The 25,088-nt window shown below is 31.9% G+C and overlaps 2 protein-coding genes across 5 annotated transcripts; one reads left to right on the top strand and one right to left on the bottom strand.

The window, feature by feature from the left end:
• The first annotated feature begins 5,263 nt into the window (after positions 1-5,263).
• LOC109337522 (ascorbate transporter, chloroplastic) lies at positions 5,264-11,648 on the top strand. Of its 4 annotated transcripts, none has more exons than XM_019574505.1 (12): positions 5,264-5,510; positions 6,259-6,357; positions 6,394-6,839; positions 7,271-7,378; positions 7,623-7,778; positions 8,156-8,371; positions 8,754-8,963; positions 9,625-9,762; positions 10,132-10,233; positions 10,414-10,479; positions 11,031-11,115; positions 11,212-11,648. In XM_019574505.1, the coding sequence occupies exons 1-12, from the start codon at positions 5,456-5,458 to the stop codon at positions 11,307-11,309; spliced, it is 1,779 nt and encodes a 592-aa protein (XP_019430050.1). In that variant the 5' UTR covers positions 5,264-5,455; the 3' UTR covers positions 11,310-11,648. The 4 variants fall into 4 exon arrangements, with proteins under 4 accessions (XP_019430050.1, XP_019430049.1, XP_019430048.1 ...); XM_019574504.1 differs by having other exon boundaries at positions 6,259-6,839; positions 11,212-11,325; positions 11,383-11,648; XM_019574506.1 differs by having other exon boundaries at positions 5,265-5,510; positions 6,259-6,336; positions 6,448-6,839.
• A 359-nt stretch (positions 11,649-12,007) lies between these two features.
• LOC109337524 (cytochrome P450 86A8-like) lies at positions 12,008-14,404 on the bottom strand. Its single transcript, XM_019574507.1, has one exon. It carries the CDS (start codon positions 13,917-13,919, stop codon positions 12,294-12,296), a length of 1,626 nt encoding a protein of 541 aa, XP_019430052.1. The 5' UTR covers positions 13,920-14,404; the 3' UTR covers positions 12,008-12,293.
• Between the last annotated feature and the right edge of the window lie 10,684 nt (positions 14,405-25,088).

The following is a 25,088-nucleotide window of genomic DNA, read 5'->3' as shown; positions in this document are numbered from 1 at the left end:
AGCCACATGGTCAAGCCTCTTATGGTCAGACGACCTCGCTACGTGGTATCATGTAATCCTTTTTCTTTTTTTGGGCATCGCCCTAATCACGACATCACAGTCGGAAACCTTGCCCAAAATAGGTGCAAGAACAAAGGAACTTGTATAAGTTTGTTGATCTTGGGCACCGAGTTCAATCATCTGAGTCACGGTCTTTCCCAAGGGTAAATACACTTCACACCCAAGCTAGGGCTATTGCCTAAGCAATCAAACAATCGCAATTAGTCAAAAATATTTTTTGTCTTTCGCCCAAGCGAGAGACTGTTGCTCAAGCGACCAATTCATAAAAACAGACTCAATTTCCTGCATGGTTCTCGCTCGAGCGAGGGGACTGTCGCTCAAGCTAAAAATCCACCAAAAACTGGTCAAAATACCTGTCTGGACTTGCCCAGACAAGGTACGGTCGCTCGGGTGCCAAAAACGCCCAAAACAGGCTGTCTGACCCTCGCCCAGGCGAGAAACGCTCGCCCCAAGGGAGGTTGGCTCACCCAGGCGAGGGGTTGCTCGCCCAAGCGCTATCTCGAAACATTCTTTTATGCTTCTCCCTCGCCCAGGCGAGACTGGCTCGCCCGGGCGAGGTGGTCCAGTTACCCTGACCATTTTCCTTGCCCTTTTGGGCTACCGGATCGAAACTCTCCGTTGTTTTCGATCCCGATGCATTTTAGTTTATCGAGTGGTGTTCCTTCATGGATAACCACCACAATACTTGATATTTTAAGCTATCCTAATCATACAACTTAAGAAAGTATCCGTACAAAATCCAGGCACGCAAATAATTGATCTCATACTTAAACAATCTTTTAACTCAAAATTTCCTGAGCTACACTTTTTCACAACAACTCATCCACAAACATTTTGGATTTCAAAGTTAGAAACTAAATTTTTCCTAAACACATATAGATGATTTAGACCTAATGCTAAGGAAAGTTTTGATCTTTCAACTTATCATTAAACACTTTAAAGGTTCCTTTGATGTAAATATCATCACATTTAACCATATTCCACTACAATATTTATTTCTATCACCAAATCCGAAAAACAACTATTTTGCATTTGTTCAAGGCTATGGTTTCTCAAGCCAAAAACAAATGAAAAGTTTCAAACTTTACATGGTTCAAAACTTTACATGGTTCATCACCTTTAACTCAAATTAACAAAAATACAACTTTTTAAACCTTAAAAACAGCCCCATGAACATAAAGAGTTCATGGTTTCAAAATAACTTTCTAAGCTCAAGAAAATATCTATTTAGAGTTTTGAACATAACAAGAGTTAGGAAGATTTTTAAAACATTTCAACGGTTGAAAATGTTCATAACATACATATAAACATCATATTAAAATTTCATAAACATCTAATGGTTAGATCTTAAGAAGAGGGAGAATCAAAATGAAGAAGAAAACGAAGAACTACCTTAAGAGTTCTTAAAATACTAAACTGTAGAGAGAAAATTCCAAGGGTTTCCTCCTAAGCTAGGTGTTGTCTCTTAAGGACAAGAAATCAGATTTGAGAGAGGGTAAAGACCAATGGTTTCTTCCAAAAAGTAGATGTGTAAGAGGTAGATGAGTAATTTAGGGTTAGTTTGGGAGTTGGATTTTAGAGGGGAGAGAAGGGAAAGGGAAGGCTTGGGAGTCTTCTCAAAAGTGTATTTCATAGCTCCCAAGTCTTCCCTTTCCCTTCCTTCCCCTCCAAAATCCAACTCCCAAACTAACCCTAAAGGGACTTTGTGTAAGAAGATGTGTACTTTTGCTTGTTCCACAAGCAAGCCTCTTACATGAAAGCGATATGACCTTTTCGGTGAAACATTCGCAAATAAACCATGCTCGATTATTATCAGCTAATACTCGATCGGATATTAAAAATCTCTCGACTTTGGTTTACGGTTAAAACTTCGAAACACGGAATTCGGAATGAAAAATATTTAGAAATATGTTCTGGACAAACTTGATGTCTGTATTGACTCGAAATAACATTTTGAAGCCAATGGCACAATCGGAATTCGATTCCGAGTTACGGAAATCAAAAACACGTTATTGGGCAGAATTCGGGCAAATTTGGGCCCGACAGCAGCTCAAAAACTTTCCGTCACAGAAAATTACGAAATTTACCATAAAATAGGAAATAACAAAACAAGACTAACACTCAAATACAGTTTATTCTAATTCAATACCGATTAATTTCTAAAATTAATCATTGATAAAATAAATAATTAATAAAACATACACATAAAATTCACGGTGTTACAGACTCAGTTAGTTTAAGCGTAAAACTGATGACTCAGATGATCGGACCGGCCGATGCAATCAAAGTTAAAAAAAAAAACCAAATTGATGTCATTTTTAGGTGAAAAAGTCAAATATATTTAATTTATATGTAATTATGTTTGTCACTTGTTATCTTACGTTATAACCAAATCTTTGTTGTTTAATTAAATTTTAAATTTATTGTACATCTTTGTTGTAGTTAAAACATAGTTTATATATTATTTGATAATGTTTTCAACTTGCTTGTGTCATTTTATAGTATTAAGATTTTCTTTATTGGTTATTTAATTAGGTACACTAATGTTTTTAAATTTTGAGTATACAATTATTAAATATTGTTATATAGTCTCATTAATTTTTATAATTTTAATGTAAACCGAGTTAAGCGGTTCAATCATTGACCCACTGGTTGAATCACTGACTCATTCACCCAGTACTCTGACCTAGCACACAAAATGAGTTCTGACCATTTTTTCAATCCTTTAATTTTGCCACAATGGAATGACCTAGCACACAAAGTTTCATGTTCCTATCATACATAACTATCTCACAACAAACTCCACAATTTGAAGAATTGAAAAGTGTTAGCTTATAAATGAATAGTGAACCCTGAACTAATAATATTAAAAAAAGTCTTTTATTATTAGCGTACAAACAACAATTTAGATATAAAAAATATTTGTTGGTAGAAACAATCTCATACTCCAAAAAAAGATTAATTTTTTAACTATGAGTTGAGGATATAATCTTGGTTATAGAAAAAACATACTATATATAAAGATTAATCATGGTTTAACACTAATAGATCACCATATCTATTATGTAAAGAAATAATTTGAAAAGAGTTAATTAAGCATATTAATTCATAAATATATGTCCTTTGTTAACACTTTCCATAAACACATGCTTCTAAATTTATATTATATTAAGAAAGATTAAGATTTGTATTTTGTAATAACATCATTTCTTTAAGTCTTGTAAACTGATAATATTAAGAATTGTAAGTAACTAAATCAACTATCCTGCATGTGAAAGAAATAAAAAAAACAAAATCAAACCCTCTCCAATCCACAAAGAAAATGACAGGCACTTCTGACATACCACAAAAGCCAGGTGCTAGGAGAGGAATATTCCAATGATGAATATAAAATACCCCGATATTATTTAATTGAAAAACATGAAAATCACGAATATTTATTATAATAATAATTTCAATTTTTTACTTGGACCTTTTTTCTTAACTTTTTCATTTTACCTTGCTTCCAACATGTATGGAACTCCACGGCACTCTTGGACTCGTCGTTTTCTTCCATGTAACCTTTGCCTCCACTCCCCACCGTGAAACAGTAGCAGTGTATACTAGTAGGCTGAGTACGACCGTAACCGCTCATACAATTTGTCTTGATCGTAATTATATTTGAATATGATGAAGTTTTATCCTAGATGGGTCAAATTCAAGTTCAAAATTAGATTAATTAAATATTTAGAATTGAGTAAAAGATAAATATGACTTATCATAATTCGTCTCATGGCATACTCGAGGACTTTTATTTGATTTGAAGTTTTTGTTTATTTCTATATATATTAATAACATCTCTTTCACCAAAGTAAAAGATGAAATTTGTTTTAACAACTTATTTAGTCATTATTTTTCGGTTGTTTGTTCTAATTATTTAGGATACTTTTTGTAAATGTTTTATTGTCATAATATATTATCATTTCATATTTAACTTTTTTTAATATTTTAATCATATATATAGATATATGTGAATGATTATCAAAATATATACAATATATCATTTCATATATTAATTTATATAATCATAATAATAAGTAATATCTAACTAGAATATATTATGTTTAATCGGGTTTGAAGCCAATGTCAGTTTCGGAAGTTAATTAGACTAATATTGAGAGTTAAGATAGTATTTGGGTCTAGAATGATAAAAAAAAGTCCAATCATTATCAACTCAGACTATACTCGTCGGAATTTAGGGCAACACAAAAATACTCACAAACCCCAAAAATTACCCACCACAAATACAAAGGATATCAAGTAGAGTTGCACCAGTAATATAATATTCACACCAAAGTGAATACATGTTCTTGATAACCAAAACTAGCACCAGACCACCAGTACTATGATATTCTCACCAAATTAAAGTAACTACATATTTATGATTAGCCAAAAAAACTACAAATTTATAATTTTATATTTTAATAATATGATATATTTTTTATTACTTTGAAATTATATATAATTTAGTGTTCTATTATTCTATGATGGATTTTACAAATTCAACTATAATTTATCATACATTTATTATATTATTCATATAATATTATATATACATTGAATAGTACAAAATATTAAATATGTAATTAATCTTACAAATTATCTACCATGAATATCATTTCTCAACAGGAATACCCAAAATAAATGTATGTATCAAGTTTGAACATGATTTAACACTAAAAACACTCATGTATTAAACAAATTGTTGGTATACTAGAATAAGATTTTGCTAAATCTCTAGAACGACTAAAGGATTAAAAAATTCATTCTTGAGAATGATATTTATTGAGAAGGACAACTATACACTAAAAAATGATTAACTCTTTACCCAAAAGGTGAGGAAATATATTTCGAAGTATAAAAAGAACACACATCTTATTTATATATGAAGAGTGTTTAAATAAGGAAATAATATACTTTCTTATAAATCCTCATAAAAATAATATACTTTTTTAATAATTGTTTTACTTTATAGAGGATTCGATAGGATAATTATTACTATTTAAATAATTTCATAGCATAATGACATTTCCTACCTATGGTACTACGTACTACGTTCTACGTGTCACATCCTCAACCCTCCTTTCTCTTGGTTACGACGAAACTGGGATTTTAATTTTCTTATTATTGGCATAAAAAAATAAAATGAGAAAAAAAGTTAACGCTAAAAAAGACTAAGTGCTTCTGTACTTAGCTTATCCTTTCATTCTCTTCTCTTCCCTTCCATTGGCAGAGGAAGAGAGTTCTACTTAGACGACGTCGTTTCATTTCTTGAGTTTGATCTCTGAGAAATGCTTAAAGCGTAATAGATTATTATCAGCTTTCTTCTCTCTCCTGTAATATCAGCTTAACTTCAATGGCTATGAGTAGCTTAATTTCCAATCGCAACTTCGGTTCTTTCATTTTATCTGGTTTACTCTCTTTTCAACTTCAACTTTTTCTTACTCAATTAATCACTGTCTTTTCTTATTAATTTATAATTTATTTTTTCTTCTTCTACTTTTGGTTTACTACATGCATTTTGTGAATTATTCACTGATGGATTAATGCTTGTAACTTGATTATTTTGTGTGTGGATTTGGTTCAATCAATTTTTTTGATAAAGACTAAAGAGAATTTTGAGTGTCAATAGAAAATTAGCATTATCCATAGTTTAGTGTTAGATATTATTTGTGATTTTATGTATTTTATAGATGAATCCATTGTATTCCTTTTATTTTCTGCTGTAACATGTGCTTCTAGCTTGTGGGAGTTATCTACATTCCCTCTTTGTAGTCTGTATATATAAATGTCAATGTCATAAAATTTTGGACTAGGGCAAGCGTACTTTAAAAAAAAAAGTTTTCTTGATTTTTTTGTATAACAAAAGGTATCCTCCAGCCTAAGGGTGATGGACTAATCCCTTTCGAAGTGTATGGCTGTCCCTTCCAACAAGTGAGGTTTTACATCACTAGATTAATGTCTTGTTGGTTGAAAAATATATATATTTTAAGCATGTAATTTATTCCAAGTAAATGGAGATTTGGTAGGAATTGTTTTTTGTGTAATTTAGGTTAATTTCTTTTGTTTGGTCCTCTTGAATGCTTCTAAAATTGAACTATGTTGATTACTATTTTAAAATATGTGAAAAATTTAACCGTTTTTGTATGCTATTGGCAGGAAATGAATATAGGTCGGTAAAAGATCCATCGCTTCAAAGACGGGGAGTTTCTGGTGTATTGGTTGCACACTATGGTGGCCAGATTGCTAAGAATCCTTTGTCAAGATGCCAGCATGGAATGTCTTTTCGAACCAATTCTCCTTTGGAAGAGAGAGTTCCAAAACCGATGCAAACATTTCTAAACGAAGGGCAGCATTGTTCTCCAGTGTCTTGGCAATATAGTCAATGCATGAATTTCAAAGTAAAGGCCGGCGGAAAAAGTCATTCCTACCTTTGTTCCAATACCTATAGAAGTAGCAATATTGTACAAAGAGAAGTATATGGACTAGGTTTGAGGAAGAGGAAGCACACACAAACTGAGCTTGGTAAGGCAACTAATATTCGTGTTCAGTACAAGTCTGATGAGCAGTATGACGCAGAAACAAAGATGGATCCTCTGCCATCATCTGAAGGGACAGGTGAAGCCATTCTAGTGGAAGGAAATCTGCAACAAGTATCTCCTGGGTGGCAGCAGTTTCCTAAGCGCTGGGTTATTGTACTGCTATGTTTTTCAGCATTTCTGCTGTGTAACATGGATCGCGTGAGTAACTTTTTCTTGTATTTATGGTTTCAATTATTATGTTATGTATATATCCATGTTTTCCATGTTAAATATGTCTCTAGGTGCCATATTCAATTGATTATTACAGCAAGGTGTCTAGTTACTTGAAATGCCATATAGGGTGTACAGTTGATCATTACTCCTATTGTCCCAGTGACCTATTTTTCCCCTTTCTATCAAGAAACTAAAATTAAAACAAATCATATTACCTTTTATAGCTGTAGATGCTGATTGTTGAAAGGAAATGTCTGTAGAGATTGAATCACTTTTTCCACATTCTAACTTGTTTTGCGAACATTATTATTATGCTATTTTGCTCTACTAATCAAGCACTCATTTGATCTTCAATTGAATGTTAATTACTAATGTTCCTTTCTGATATACTTTGCATTGTTCATTTTAATTCATAGGTTAATATGAGCATAGCGATACTTCCAATGTCACAACAGTTCAATTGGAACAGTGCAACAGTTGGCCTAATTCAGTCGTCTTTCTTCTGGGGATATCTACTTACTCAGGTGTGACTGCTAGATGCAAAACATGCTACCTTCTCAAGATATTGGTTTCATATGTTCTTCTAGTAAGGATTCAAGTCCTGCTGCTAGCTGAACCTGCCATGACACATGGTGTTCTTAACAGTATATGCTAGCAGTCTAGTATATTATGATTTTCAATCTGTCTTTTCATTCAATCCAGTGTACATAAAAAGTTATAATTGCAATTTCTATCAACTGAATGCTGTACAATGGTTTTTTGGTTTAGATCCTTGGTGGCATATGGGCAGACAAACTTGGTGGGAAGGTAGTTCTAGGTTTTGGAGTTATCTGGTGGTCAATTGCAACAGTTCTAACTCCTATTGCAGCAAAACTTGGGCTGCCATATCTGCTTATTATGCGTGCCTTTATGGGAATTGGTGAGGTTGGCCCTTTTACTATTTTTATGACTTCATCTATTTGGTGTCTTTAATTAAATTCAAATGGTCACTTGTCCATATTTGTTCCTGTTATGCAAAATGAATTGCCAGTTTCACAAGAAATTTTAGGCAAAAAGGATTCCTTCTATTTATTAGTCAACAAGCAACAAGAAAACTTGGAAAGCTAACCAGAAAGTATTCTTTTAGTTTATCGCCCTCTCCCTCTGTGTTATCCTTAACCTAATAAATACTGCTGTGACGAGTAATACAACCAAATGAAAAATACTGTCATTTGGGTGGTTTGTGTTCAAATTCCATGCTGAGTATAGACATGATTTTTTCTCCTATGATTTGGCAACAAATTTTGCTACTTTTTTTTCAGGGTGTTGCCATGCCTGCAATGAATAATATGATTTCCAAGTGGGTTCCTGTATCAGAGAGAAGCAGGTCACTCGCCCTTGTATATAGTGGCATGTACCTTGGTTCTGTCACTGGCCTGGCATTTTCACCTTTGCTAATCCAAAAATTTGGGTGGCCATCAGTGTTTTACTCATTTGGATCCCTTGGAAGTGTCTGGTTTGCCTTGTGGCTTAGAAAAGTAAGTCGGCTTTTTCATAATTTCTAAGAAATCTACTTTACGTTTCTGTTCCTGGTTGGAAAAATGTTTTTAGAGGAAACCCAACATTTTTCCTCTGCCAATACTATGAAATATATTTTCATGTTTTGTGTTGATTTGATAAGAGTCTGTTTCATGTGAAGTTTTGCATAATATATGGATTCACTGTGATATTTATGCATGAATCAATTAATGTTCAGTTTATCGTATATTAGTGAATCAGAAATCTTGTACGTTTTTGGAATTTTATTTTGGTAACAACATCTTACTCTGACCATGACATTTATGAATGTAAGGGGTATTTTTTAATTCCTTCTCAACAAGTTGTTTGTCATATCCTTTCCCTTCTGTCGATCTCTTCCAGGCATATAGCTCACCAAAAGATGACCCAGACCTCGGAACAGAAGAGAAAAGACTCATATTGGAAGGCAGCGTATCAAAAGAACCTGTGACAGTTATTCCTTGGAAATTAATTTTATCAAAAGCACCTGTCTGGGCTTTAATAGTATCTCACTTCTGCCATAATTGGGGAACATTTATTTTATTAACATGGATGCCTACTTACTACAATCAGGTAATTACCTGTTTAAGGTTTTTTTAAATATAATTCATTAATGCTTTTTATAACATACTTGTCCTTGGCAATACTTTCTATCATGGCTCGAATCTTTGCAAGCAGGACCAGAACTAGAACAGCTCAAGTGGGTAGCTAATATATATATATTAGCGATGTTTTATGTGTAGATAAACTAAATCATACAATTTATTTCCACCTGTGAAGGTGGGGATATCCATCTACCCATTGACACAGTTCTTCTATTTGCATGAAACTTGTAGGGTTTAGTACATTCTGCATTCTCTTTGTTTTTACTTTTTAAACATGTTGCAATGTAGTTGGGTGCATAATTTTCTCCATGGTACAATGTTATTTTTCTTTGGAACTACTTGATCTTAATGTATATGTTACCACTTGCTCTCTAAACTGTTAAACTTGAGCAGACGGCTATTTATATTTCTTAGCAATTACTCTAAAAGATAGGCGAGGTAAATTTGCCTTCATCCTAACTGCTGATATTAAAAAGTTACATGAACATAAAGACACTATAATGTGATAGTTCTATTGATCCAACTTGAATGATTAGGTGATCTAATCAAGCATGGATAAGCAGATAAAGAAAATTTTACATGACATATTTAGTCCATTGAATGAATGAACTAATATGTTATCTTCTCAGGTTCTGAAGTTCAACCTCACCGAATCTGGGCTGTTATGTGTCCTGCCATGGTTAACCATGGCTATTTTTGCAAATATAGGAGGCTGGATTGCTGACACACTTGTGAGCAAAGGCGTTTCGATAACAGCTGTTCGAAAGGTAAAAAAATCACCACTCTTGTAACTGAAATTCCGTCATACATTGTGTTGTGCACATTGTAATAATTCTACATTTTTTTTTTGGCATAATATTTTTCCTGGATATTAACAGACTAATGTGAAAGCTAATCTTCATCAATAAAACAATTTACCAAATTGCTCTGAATGGAATTCTTTTATAAATGATAGTACAGGGTATTTGTTTCAGCTCCAGTAAAAACATAATTTTGTCATGATTTTGTATGTACTTTTCCAAGACAGTAAATATTCTCCCTGATCATAAAGTAATGGCAGTCGACATGGTCTGGTTCATTCTTCCTTATGCACCTTTTATGATCACTTTTTCTTTAAATCTTTCCTATTTTGGCAGATCATGCAATCAATTGGGTTTCTGGGTCCTGCTTTTTTCCTTACACAACTTAGCCATGTCAGAACACCCACCATGGCAGTACTGTGCATGGCTTGCAGTCAGGTTTGAGCTAGATTAGTATACATCTTCCTCAATTTAGATTCCTCAAATTTGAATTATTTTTTATGCCCTGACTAAATTTCATACTGAAAAATGCATAGATGCATATAAAACTAGTTTGCATAAATTTTGTGTTCGCAGATTTACCTTAATATTAACCACAATCTATTATTTCCTGTGCAGGGATGTGATGCATTCTCACAATCTGGTCTCTATTCCAACCACCAAGACATTGGACCACGCTATGCGGTGAGTTATTGCTACTTTAATTTTTATGTACCAGGATCGATGAACTCATATATGAACTCAATACTGGCTGATCATGCTAAAGAATAAAGACTGGGACTGTAACAGGCTCCTTTCTTTAGTTGTATCCAGTGACACTTTTTGCTTATTGAGCCCCTGCTTTTTGTTGACAGTCTAATCTGCATGAGTGATCCAAAATTTCTACGTTAGAATTGCAAAGAAGAATTGTCAATAAGTCAATTACTTCAAATATCTATTGCAGATTTGCATGTCAACTCTTTCCTGATTAATCAAATAATTCACGAGTTACAATAACTTGTTGATGGTGAGGAGTACCTTATAATAAAAACAATTCTCTCTTCGACTTCCCCTGTACCAAAGTTTGAGTTTGTTTTCTCAAATTTCAACCAGAGTACTTCATTCTACTTCATTCATTAAAGACGTCTATCTGAATTTGTAAATCCTGGACAAATGTTTTCCATTGTACAATATGTTCTGGTTTCATTTTTTCCATTCAATATGAATATAAGGGTGTTTACTACATTATATTTCAGGGAGTATTGCTGGGACTATCAAATACTGCAGGAGTGCTTGCTGGTGTCTTTGGTACAGCTGCAACGGGATACATACTCCAACGAGGTGAGAATGCTCTGCTCAACTTACATTCTACTCAAACTCAACCTTATATTTTTTCATGATCATTCACTTATAAACGATCTGTTATTGTTGTTGCAGGTTCTTGGAATGATGTATTTAAGGTTTCTGTTGCATTGTACTTAATCGGCACATTGGTCTGGAATTTCTTTTCTACCGGAGAGAAAATTCTCGACTAAAGAATGTAATGTCAAGGAAGGTGCAGGCTCTATGAGTTCAGCTGGAGACATAAAAGTAAACGAGAAAAAAAACAGATGACCAAATATGTCAAGCACTTGGAAGAGTAACAGCAGCATTCTGCCTAAACAGAAGAGATACTATCAAAGTGTTCCACCAATTAGCTATAGGCCTTTTTATTTCCTGCAGAAAACTTGGATTAACTTGACACCTTTTTCAAATTCCTTGTGTCATGATCTAAATTTTATTTATAGATAGTTGGTGTGAAATTTCCACCTATGACTTCATTTAAGCATAACTTGAAATGCATGTTATATGAGTAAATTTGTGCTTTTCTTCATGCCTTCTGAGAAAATATCTAATTTACCATTTTATCAATTTGTGCTTTTCTTCCTACATTGTCATAGGCAAGGATTCTGGAATTATCTGACTTGAAAAAACTCTGGTTCTTAAATTGTCATGTATATATGAAGCATATATTGGATAGGTAAATTTTGCAGATTTTCTGAGTTTTCCACCCAAGCATCATCCAAAAGACAAAAAACAACACAACACCAGTAAGTCAGTAACATATACTACTCAGGACAGTCAAATTCCATCATCAAATTTTCACAAAACTTAATACATTCTTCTATGAGCATCAACATTGAACACTCTTGCACAAGGTTTTGAAACACCAGTAAAATCAAATAGATACTTCTGAAAAACAAGAAATGACTAATACAATGAATATCTGCAAAGATTCTACCAGGAAGATAGATTGAGAAAACATTCATCAACCCCATGTCCCCAGAAAAGAAATCTCGCCACAGTTCTATGAAGTATGAATTTATAAGATACAATGTAATATACGCTTTGTTTTTTCTTAAGGAAATTGCTCTCTTTTCATCTATAAGCAGAAGTAACAGCTGCTGAATTCTCAACACTTAAATTGAAATCCACATGCCAAAATCTCCAACCTTTGTTCCACCCCTTGAACTCACTCATTAAGCTCCCACACCATTGCATCTTAAATCTGCAGATTCTTTCCCTTGAATATCTCCATCCCTTTCTTTCTGAATGCTTGCCAAAATCCCCCTCAAGTCCCTCTTGTGCACATTGACCTTCAGCCCATTTTTCATGAATAATGTCAGTGACATCTTCTGCTCCACTTTGTGGCCAGGCACCAATGCAAGCCGGTGGCGAAGCAGCACCGCAGCTGCAATAGACTTCATCTGTAAGTATGCCAAATCCTTTCCTAAGCATATCCTTGGACCAGCATTGAAGGCCACAAACTTGAAAGAATCATGCATGGTGAACTTTTTACCATCCACTGACAACCACCTCTCAGGCTTGTATTCCAAGCAATCCTCACCCCATGTAGACCTCAACCTCCCTGCTGAGTATATGGAATAGGTCACTGACGATCCAGCCGGAACAAATGTACCGTCTGGCAACACATCATCGGCCACAACATGCTTTGAATCCTCCGGGACTGATGGATACAAACGTAGTGTCTCAGACAATGCAGCCTTAAGATAAACCAAATGATCAAGTTCCTCAAAACCTAATGGCTCAACTAACCATTTTTCGATGTCAATGCCACGAGTCACAATCAAAACACTACATATCTCATATAAGATTTTCTCCTCCACCCTAGGATTCTGAATCATCAACCAAAAGAACCAACTCATCGCGACCGATGATGTGTCGCGTCCAGCTAGGATGAAGTTCAATGCCACATGTTGGAGGAATTTGTCTGAGTAGGATTCTTTTTTCTTCATAAACCTAGTCAGCAAATCATCGTGTAGGGTCCCATCTTTTTGCTGAGTCAGCAATTCCACCTTTCGCTTCTGAATTACACTAGATAAATGCTCTTCCACGTGGACAAGGCTTCGGCTCAAGCTGATTTCCATCCCAATCCCAAGACATTTTCTAATCTTCCACAACACCTTAGGCAAAATGAACCTTTGAAGTGAGGCTTCAGTGGCTAGGTCGAAAGCCATGGCAAATGAATTTTCTGGCAGCCCAAGCCCAAGGGTTTGTGGATCCCTCCCAAAAGCTAACCCACAAATATTATCAAAAGTGAGTCGAAGCATTAAATCCTGTACATCTACAGGCTGGGCTTCCAACTCAGCTTCTTTCAAGATCACACAAAGTCGATCCTTGATGGCTCGAGTCACCCAACGTGCCATGGCTTGGCGCAAAGTTCTAGTGGTAAATTCCAGTGCAGCTGTCTTGCGCTGGAATAGCCACGTTTCACCATCAGAGTTGAAAATCCCATCACCCAGCAAATCATGAAACACATCATGCCACGTAGGACCTTTAGGGTAGTTGTCAAATCGGGTCTTAAGAATGTGTTCCAAGTTCTTCGGGTCACACGTGACAGTCACGAGACCTTGCTTCTTGGCAAGGAATGGTATTGCACATATGCATGTCTGGTACGTGCCACCACACGCGCTGAGGTTGTCGCAGATCCAGTCATGCATGCGGTCGCAATTCTCAATCAGCCCAGGGAGACTGCCCAATAGTGGCCAGACACGTGGACCCCTCAGTGACCGTGAGATGCAAGTGAACCATACTAGATATGCTGTGATAGCCGTTAAAAGCAATAGAGCCATACAAGTTTCCATTTTATTGCAGCTCACGTTATCACCTAAGAATCAAAAGCTCAAAACCACAACCAAATTTCTCTTTTTATTCTTCAAAAAATGTTATTTTTTCACAGTATGAGAAAATGGGCACGTTGGAAAATGAGAAAAGAAGGTACCTTTAACAATGGGGAACCATTTTCATGAAAAGCTTGAGCTAAGCTAAAATGAAAATATGTTGGTATGTTATTTTGGTGAGAGAATAATGCAATGGTGAAAAGGATATTATTTGGAGGGTTATAAAAGAAAGAGAAGAAGGGTTGTGTATTGTAAGGAATAGAAAGAGAGAAAGAAGTGTGAATGTGGTGGTAGTAATTGTAGTACCTAGTACAATGGTGTGTGTGATAGAGATAATAGATTTATAGGTGAAGTGGTTTAGTGAGGAGGTTATTATGGCCAGACTTATTTATGAACAATGCACCACCTCTTTCTCTCTCATCAAATGCAGCATTATAAATGCACTCTGAAAGGGTTGTTGAGACCTATAAATGAGAGTAGTTGAGGATTATGGAGAAGGGAAGCTACAGGGAAAATGCATAGAGCAAAGAAGCAAAAGTTTTGGGCTTTTCAGCAAAATGGGACCGTTTTATGAACAAAAGTGTTCATCTATAAATATTTTTACTATTGAGAAGATATGTAAATGGGTTTTGCCAAATGGGGTTTAGTTGTGGTTTTGGTAAGCAAACCTACCAATAATTTATAGCATTTACTTATCTCATCTGCATATACATCATCCATTCCTCAAAAACCAATGTAAACAAGAACATGATATATCTTTCTACCATTTTTTCTACACTATAAAGATAAGTAATATTTTGTTTATTAATGATTAGTTTATAAGTTACATATATTATTTTCTTTCTTATAGATATGAGGATTTAGTAGAATAATATATCATTAGTTAACAGAAAAACAAAGAAATAAACATGATTGCAGCAACAATAACAGCCATTGTAGGATTCAACACCATAGAGAGTTGACCTACCATGCTCATTTATGGTGGAATTTGAATATTTATATGCCTATGGTTGATTGATTCAAAAGTCAAAGCTTGGAAGAATTGAATACAAAAACTGCTTCACCTGAAACTCAACTCATTCCAATGTGCTGTTCAGCGAGTGTAAAGGTTCTGAGTCACACAGGAGACGAAAAATGATTTCCTTGGAGAAATAAATACATGTATTTCTTTTTATTTTTAATAATAAAAGTGTAATTTTATTATAATTAAAAGAGAATATAATATTAAAAATTATATTTTTTTTTATATTTTGAAATACTCACTTCTCATGATTCCAACTCAGTAAAGATTAGGAGGGCAGTCAACACATGTGGGGATTTTTTCATTATGAATTTGAACTTATCTATTATTATAGGATAACAAATTTACCAATAGTTTATTCTTTTGGGTTTTGTGGAAAATTATCAAATATTACACAAGGTTTTTAGATAATTTTTAGTAGTTTTTTTATTTTTAGATATACTTTTAAAGATGTATGTATAAAAATATAAATTGAAAAAAATGAGAAATAGAAATAATTTGATTTATTATAAAATAAATTGTCAAATTTTATTTGTTGATATAACACTACTCACCTTTAGTTTTCACTCAATGTATATGTTAGATAAAATAATAATAATAATTGAAAAATGATATATCCTCGTACTAAATTATCATACTTACAAGAAAATGATATATATCATAAGGTGATATTTTATTTATTAATAATTAATTTATAAGTAATATATGTCACTTTTTGTAGATAAGAGAATTATAGTAAAAGAATATAACATTAACATAATAATAATAATAGGACGAGTTTGTATTCTCTTATAACAAAGCTGATGATGAAATATTACATAAGGTTAAATGTTAATGTTTGATCTCTTTCAAGTAAAACTACTAGATTTGATGATGAAGAGTCGCAATATCCTAAATAAAATTAATCTTTCATCCAACATGTATGAAAATATCTCTGATAAAATCATATAAAATATTTGTTTGAGCTTAATATATATATACAAGCTCATGATCAAATATTTAAGAGAAAAGTGCATGAAAACCTCGATATTTGCAAATTGAAACCTTAACTAGTTTCTTTGTTATGATTAGGACTTTAGACTCTAAGTATTAATGAATTTGGTAAATATGTTAACTTCATTAGGAAATTCATCCATTCATTTTATTTAAGTAACCATTGCTACATTATACTATTTTATGTATTTTCATTTTCTTTTAACATTACCGTCAAACATGTCTATGCTTTTCTTCTTGGGTTGATCTTTAGTTGGCATGGATCTTTTTTATGGAAAATGGGCTTAGTGGCTTACTGGCTCTAAATCAGTTAATGAGTTATGATATTAATTTAAAAGCAACCTGATTAAAAACTGTAACATTATTGATTACAGGAGACTTTGGTTTTGCTCTAACTATATACAAAGTATAGCGTAGATATTTACATATAATTATTAGGAGAAGAGATTTGTTACGTCTCCAAATTAAGTTACATTAGTTATACTCAATCTCGATCATTCATTTTCTTAAATCCAATGGATTAGCTAACTGACTGAAATAAATGATGAGAGAAAAAAAAGAAAATCTTAAATAAATTTGAAATTTCACTGATCTAGTCCGTTAGATTTAAGAAAATGAGTAGTTGAGATTGAGCGTAACTTATGTAACTTAACTTGAGTGTAAACAGATCTCTCCTCAATTATTATATCATCTACTATTCATTCATATTTCATCTATCATTCATTCATATATTATATACCATTCATTCATATTACTTTTATTTAAAGAGTCTATAATAATTAAACATGAATGATAGACAATACAGTGATACTGTACTAGAATAATTTACTGTGTGTATACATTATTTGCTCATCTATATATACCTCTTGAAGGAGAAGATTTCAAATCATTAAATACTATCTATTTTTCAACTCAGATGTCTCTGATCTTATATTAACTCAGATGGTCTCTAATCAATATATTTAATGTCTGTTAGCTCTATTAATTAAGTTATCTCTTAGGATTCTTTCAAGTTGATTGTTAGCTTGTAGATGGAAGGGAGAAACTTATAGCTATGAAATTCATGCTACTTCTCAATAGAGATGATAAAATGAGTAGCCCTCTTTATTTTGTCTATGCCCTCAAATTTTAAGTGGATTTAGACATGTTCCTATTGTCTTAGCAAACAAAATTGTATAATCTGCCCATTTTGAAGTGAGTTAACGGATATGTGAGTAACATGTAAACATTGATAAACAATTAAAATATAAAATAATGTCATACGGTAAAATAAAAAAATTAAATAAAGTAGTTGAACAAAAAAATATTAATAAAAACTTCAATATTTATATAAAGTTAAACAAATTACATTACATCATAATTTATTTGAATTTTTTCTTACATTATTTCCGTGGGCTACCCGCTTTACCGAATAGAAATGTGTATGAGTTTGGTCGACAAAAGAACAAAGCTAAATAAGCAAATAAGTGAAATTTGTATGTTCCTTGTAAAAAAATGTGGGCTAAGTGAACATGTGGCATGTCCATGTGCATTATCCATTTTATCATCTATACTTCTCAAGCTTCATTTTATCTTCAAATTAAAAACAAATTCACAAATATACACTTACAAAAATAATTAAAGAAGTATTAATACAGGAACGAGGATGCAAAAACCAAGGCATAGAAAAATTCTCACTTGTGACGAAATAGTTGAAGATATTTGAAAGTCAATAGAGTAAAGAGGAAAATGATAGATACATATCTGCCATTAAAATAGGATGCTGCTCTTATGCATCATCCTTTTACATAAATAAAAATAAAATAGCATACAAGTTAATATAAGAGTCAAAATAGTACGAAGAGAAATAAAAGTTTACACCATTTGAAAGTCAAAATAGTATACATTATTTGAAAGTCTATTTTTTACATCAAAATAGTATATTTGGGTCATTACTACATTTTCTTCCATATAAATAAAAGTTTGGTAAGTTGAATAATTAATCGAATCATGAGAGAAATCCACGTCACTATAAAATATCAGTTGATGGTCGATATAATGAAACAAATATTATTAAAAATATATAGGAAAAGTGTTATATGAAATGATATAAAAATATTCAATACTATTTCGTCTCTTATGCACTAATTTTATAATATAAAATGATGTGGATCACTAACTAAATTTTCTAAGCCCTTTAATAATATAAAATAAATTTATTATCTATTACCATTATCATTTTTCAAATACAATAAACCAATTTAAGATTAAATTTATGAAAGCTGAATTTAATAATTTTCAAAATATATAATTATTCAATTCTGTTAAAAATTGATAGCCCAAGTAAAAATTAGATGTTTGGGAGGAAAATTATAACAAACAAAAATCTTTTAGTTAAAAAAAATCATCTGGGGAAGGGGATGGGTCTCGAACCCCTTATCCACAATTATCAAGTTTGATTATATTAACTTGAAAACCATTTAATAATACTTTTATAAACTTTAATAAACTTTAATAAACAATAAATGATAAATATTAAGATATTCATATAATGGTTGTCATACAATTTTTTTAGAATGATTTTGTGAAGGTAGTCTACATGATTATTGAGAAGATGCATAGACTCTTTTGTAGTATTAGTACAAGTTCTTTGTAATATCGTCAAGTTGCTTATGATGAATTAAGAAGTTCGTGTACAACGTATCTTCAAGTAGGAACATGTTGCGGATTTTATGATAAAACTTAGGTTGAATTTGTATTAGTCTTGAGACATGTCATCAGCAGAAGGGCATAACATCCTGTAAATGAATCTTTATCCCATCCTTTAGTCTTTTCTTTTTCTTTTCTTTTTTATGTAAAAGAAAATGATACTTATATATGATGATGAATGTTTTTCATACCTATTTTATAGTTATTGTTTAAATTTTAAAATATTTTTTGTTTAAATATGAAAAATAATGTTGTCAAAACAAGATTTGAAATGCATATTTTTCAATATCAATATACCAGCCATAAATAAAAGATTTGTTAGAAATAAATGTGAGTATGATAAGTCTCATCACACTGGATAGAGTGAATAAAATATAAGTGAATGAATCCACTTTTAAAGTTTTGGTTTTAAGATATGAATGTAGTCCACTAACCACTATTGTGGTTCATTCCCTCTAAAAAAATAAACATAAAGTATTTTGAAAATGCAAGATGAATAGGAGCATTATTTCATGGAGTGTTATTGATATAGAATCAGTCATTAAATTAATTATGATACTGATATAGTGATATAGTAGTTTAATTGATGGTTCACTAATTAAATTGCATACCGGCGAAATTAGATATTCATATATTAACATTAATGTTAAAAAATTAATAAAAAATCAATACTTTTTTTATTTTTATTAAAAAATTAATTTTAAATATAAACTGGCCAGTATAACCGTTACAATTCAATTGAAAATCGACCGATATGACCAGTTTGATTAGTTTTGACCAATATAATTGTATGACTGATATAATTATTGTATTGTACTAGTATTGAAATCAATTAACCGATTTACCAATTAAACCAGCCAGGATGAATCAGTTTTTACAACATTGATTTCATGTCATTCTCAATCCAACTCTATACAACAAGGTAGTAGGTGGTGCTAACTTAAGACTACATTAACCAAATATGAAGAGATAAGTTTTTACATATATATATATATATATATATATATATATCATGAGATACTTATGGTTTTACCGATTGAAACAATAGACAACACAATGCAACCAAATGAAAAGATAAGTTCTATATCTTGAGATAGTTGATTGTTTTATTTACCGATTGAGACAATAGACAACACAATGCATTCAATACTTTGTTGACATATTCTAAGAGGTGATTTAAAATATTGGTAGCTTATTAGGTGAAACTTCATTGATCTTAGTTGGGGCAGTTGTTATCTATCATTTTGTACAACTGGTGAAGAAGCAAAAGCTTTTCATGTGGGTGATAGGATTCTCCATCAGATTCAGAATATCATGGATGAAGTGAAGATACATTATTGTTAGAGAAAAAAATGTATTGAGTAATTGTATGAGTTTTATACACTGTTATCATTCATATTTAATTATCACCGTCTCTTCAAAAAAATAATCTAAATGAATGATAGATGATTGTATATAAATCTTTAAACTAATAGTATATAAATATTATATTCTTATTTTTATGTTTACCACTTATATATAGAGATAGATATATACACTCCTATACAAATATTGGTTTGAGTAGCAATGGGTTCATTTCCCCTCCATAAAAGACTTGAATTATTGCTAATAAAAAAAATACATGTTGGAACATGAAATGTTTCCCCCCGATCTTACCGGCTCAACTCTAATTAATAAAGACTAGGCTTCAATGTAATTTGTAGACACATATAGACATCATAATAATTTTTTGTTTTGTTTGAAACTTACACGAGAATTAAATGTGTGTAATATGATATGAGTAAATTATTTACATCATCTCTCACTTTTTTAAATTTTAAATATACATAAACTATCCTAGTTATATATATATATATATATATACACATGTTACACTGACTATCCATGTTGGAGAGATAAATGTAATTTCTTAAACAAAAAATGGTGACGAGTGTAATTAAAATAAACAAAATTTGATATATTATAAAGAAAAGTCAAAATAATATAAGAGTCAATGTCTATTCATTAATTTGATTAGTGATAATATAATATTTTTTGGTTTCCCACATGTATCATCACATTGGAAGCAATCCTGTCCAAGTCACATCCACATGTATGTGAGACTAACTCTCTCAACGATATTTTTTCCATCCACAAGGTATAAGAATAATTTAAACACATCCTTAGAATTATTGATACAATTGTAACGAACTAAAAATAATGAGTATAAATTGACTTATATACTATTTGAACTTATCTTCACGATAGATAATATTTTTTGACTTAATTATATTCATCACTATTTTTATTTAATAAATTACACTTATATCTCCTATATAAGTAATTAATGTAAGATATGCATATAATTATGGATGATTTATATGTTTAAAAAGGGAGAGATTGTTTGTATAATTTCACTCAAAGAAGGATTAATGTAATTTACTCTATCATTGTTCATTTGTTTGTGAGGAGGTTTAAAGCACTTAAAACAATGAGTATGCACTATAACTGTTAGTGTGTTTGCTCTGCCGTGTCTTTTTGTTGAATGTTCTACAAATCTATTATCTTCAGCAAACATTACATTAACATCTTGCTACTAATCCATGCACCACTGAAGAAAGAAGAAGCAATTGTTTCTTTAAGATTTAACTGTTTGTTCATGGATTCTGTCACTAAGTATGCAACCTTAACTTTCTTCATGCTATACTAAAACTCAAATGCTTTCCACATGCATACACTTGTTAGGTCTTAATTATCAAAATTATGAATGAAAATTAATTCCAAAGTTTTCTTGAATGGTTGGATACAACTCCTTTATCAATAGAAATCAAAGAAGTACATGTAGCTGCCACATTCTTAGCCCACAAACCAAGTCCAACTCTAATACCAACTACACCCAAACCCCTGATGGCTATATATAACCAATTTGACCAAATCCAACACCAAAAGTCCAAAATGCATAGTTCATTCATAATGAAATATCATATTTCAAACCAAAACCTCATACATAATACTCTATCACTGTTCCCATGCTACCTTTTACTTATTTCATATTATATTAACTGCTGATTAATAAAATTAAGGAGTATTAACTCTTTATTCTTCATAATTGCTCTAATTATTTTATATCATATATTAGGGTTGAGTACAATAAAGGGTATGAGCGGTTGAGTAATTTGATAAAAAAAATTAAGAAGTATTTGATGTTGGTCTTGTCTTCTCTTGCTTTTGAGGGGTGTAGATAATGGAAAGTGATCTTGTACTACGTAGATAAGTTTTTGAATTTAAGGATAAAAATTATCTCATTATATATAAAAGTAAAAATATAGTATCATGTCATTTTTTTTCTCTTGTTTTTTGACGCACTCCACTCTTTAATATCAGAGATAATTCTTAGCCGTAAACTCTATTTTAGCTTGGTCGTGAATCAATATATCGCCAAGTTTTATTGGATTTAAGATTGAGGTTTAATTTAAAAACTAGTCTTAGACAATATTTAAGGTTGGATAAATGATAATTCTTATCCCCAACTAACTCATGTTCTATCTTGACTTTGATTTATAAGCAATTATAATTAAATGTGGGTAGAGTAATGATACATCTTTCACAAATAATGCATTTGGTTACAATAAGATGTAATTTTATCTTATTAACATTGTTTTTTTAATTACTCTTCCGAATTATTTATGACACTCAAGTATAAATGATTGTCCACAAGAGAATACATATGTGCAAATGATTCAAATCTATTATTGTAAATGGAGTTAAAGCAATTTGAAAATTGGACCTGCTTTTAACTTGCTCAAATCTCGGGTGTTACTATTTAACATTCAAGCCTAACTTTTTTTGGGTTTGATTCACTGAATAAGAGATGGGAAAGTGGGGAAATAGGTTCCTCTCATTACCTGAAAAAATCATAAAATCTAAAAAGAGTTACAACAATAGTGTTTGATTCAGTATTAAGTGTTGAATCCAGATGTGTGTGATCTAACTCATTAGTTTTCACTGCTAGCAGATTTTAGAAATTTACTCTATCTTTTTTCTTCTAATAAATGTTTCTACCCTATAGTCTAGGATTTATTTACTTTATCAGGATTCTGAGAATTGAATTCACTGGATCCTTCACAGTATAGTTCTCATCCAGTCATTCATAATTCGATGAAGTATTACTTATTTATCATGCTTTCCCTCATTTTGCAGGTCTTCCAATTTCGAAGAAGAATGAACTTCTTTAATATAGACATCAAAGAGGACTCTTTGTTGGGAGTCATAAGGATGTCGTGAAAGGTTTAAGGAATAGATGGAATAAGGTGGTCTAATGATTAGGAAGAAGAAGTACAGTGAATGAAGTGGCAAGTCCGAGTCTCACCCACAACAAATATTAATATTTGTTGATAAAAAAAACTAGACTCTTTGCTTATATGTCCATTCTTGAGGAACATCAATGAGCCTTTTAACTTGTCATTCTCCTCACCTTTGGCTTTACCAATGCCTGTAAGTTTTCCTTTTTAGTTGACATAATTCTCATTTTAACTTTCACTTTAGTCTCAATATATGTTTTGGTGTCATGATCTATCTTACATGTTTATTTAGAATGATGGTGGCTACATCTTGCCCTTACTTCTTAAACAAATTACACACCTTACTGAGCTCCATGCGTTTGTTCCTTTATAATTATATATTAAATTATCTGTAACCTGTGATGCTGGGACTTAATGCTGCAATCACACCATTTACTTGTGCTGTTATTAGACTTAAGAGAAATCGGCACACTAACAATTGTTGTATAAATGGACATCTCAAGCTCTACACTCTACACAATTAATCTCAGAAGGATTTCAAGGTTGTTGCCGAAATAGACGCTGCTCTTGTTTCTCCTTTGGTATTCCTCCAGGCAAGTGAGTTAACAAATTTTGTCTCGGTAACAGATTGGTACTCCTCCATGCAAGTGGCATGGCATACTCATATATGAACCCCTCCTTTTTTAGAAGAGAAAAGGGAGTCATGGAAGCTGGAAAAATCTCCAATTTTCCACACCCAAGTACTGAATTGCCCAAGTACCTTGACGGATTGGTTGTCATGTTAATTAATGTCATATACATATTATAATTGATGGAAAGGTTGTTATTCATCCCAACACAGTCCTCACGTTCTCTCATAAAAAAATGTTATCCTTTTTATACTAAGTGGTTTTTTTTCATTCGTTTAGAGTTGGCTTAAAGCTAGTGTAATAGTGTAATATAGACTTCCATGGAATGAAGCCAATGGACCTCACATCATATCATGGAAGTCTTGTATGAAGAGGATGATGATAATATTGTAAGTGGCATGCATGTTTTCTTTGTCACAGTTTTTGTCTCAACAATCATGTTAAATTACAATTTAGTTGCAAATAAAAAATCATTGACAATGTCATTGGTATCAATTATAAGAGTAGGGATTCTCTACATTAATGAAGAGACAAATACTCTAAAAAATAAAGAAAACAATATTATAGTAGGACATTTTTATCCTTTCATATACAACGAAATAACATTTTTATCATTGAGTGTGTAATATAATAGGAGGTGGGAAAGAGGTGGCAGAAACAACTAAGGGACAAACAATGTAAGGGAAAGGATATATGGTTGAATTAAAGTGAGGTAACGAATGAAAAGGGAAACTAATTGGACATCTCATAAGATAAGGTTAAATCATAAAGTCTATATACTTTGTAACCAATAAGATAGCCAACATATAGGTAGTAGCTTAATAGTAGTGCTGAGTTGAGCATCCACTAGAGAGAATAGGTAGTAGCTTTATATTTAAATTACAGCATATACATCCATGTGAATTCACTATGATGGCCAACCAAATAATATAAGCAAATACTTTTTGTTGTCATAAGTTGAAGTATGATAAGGAACCGACCATGTTACAGTGTAGTAACTAGATCAAAAGAGGCATAGTAAAAATGGTTATTTCATATAAAAGAAATTCTTCTCTATTTGGACAAAGGACAAACAATACATGAATGAGGAATAGAAGATTCAACATTGACCAATGAAAACTTCTTATTAGCCAACTATAAACATATTAGAAAAGTGACTTAGTCTATCGTGAAAGAGACTATAGGGGTTAATGAAACTGTTGGGAATCCTTCCTAATTGATGGGAAGAAAGATCAATGGATTTTGGTAGATGAATCATTGAGTACATTCAATGATAGTTATTCTAAAATCTTGAAATTATTCCTTGACTCTTGAGAATTATGAAGTCTAACTTAGAAAGTTGGAATAACACTTTTCAAAGTGTCTTGAAAAGTATGACAACAATTAATCATCCACTATGTCTTTATGATGGAGCTTTCCTTCCATTCACTATATATAGGGGACCTGCGAGGAAGAGATACAACAAGCAAGTGAGAAAGAACAACATAGAGAGAAAGTGAAAGAGTTTATATCTACTTAGTGT

The sequence above is a fragment of the Lupinus angustifolius genome, unplaced genomic scaffold (genome assembly GCF_001865875.1).
Source record: "Lupinus angustifolius cultivar Tanjil unplaced genomic scaffold, LupAngTanjil_v1.0 Scaffold_7_140, whole genome shotgun sequence".
NCBI lineage: Eukaryota > Viridiplantae > Streptophyta > Magnoliopsida > Fabales > Fabaceae > Lupinus > Lupinus angustifolius.
Note: the sequence above shows the minus strand (reverse complement) of the source record. Positions and strands in the feature narration are given on the sequence as shown.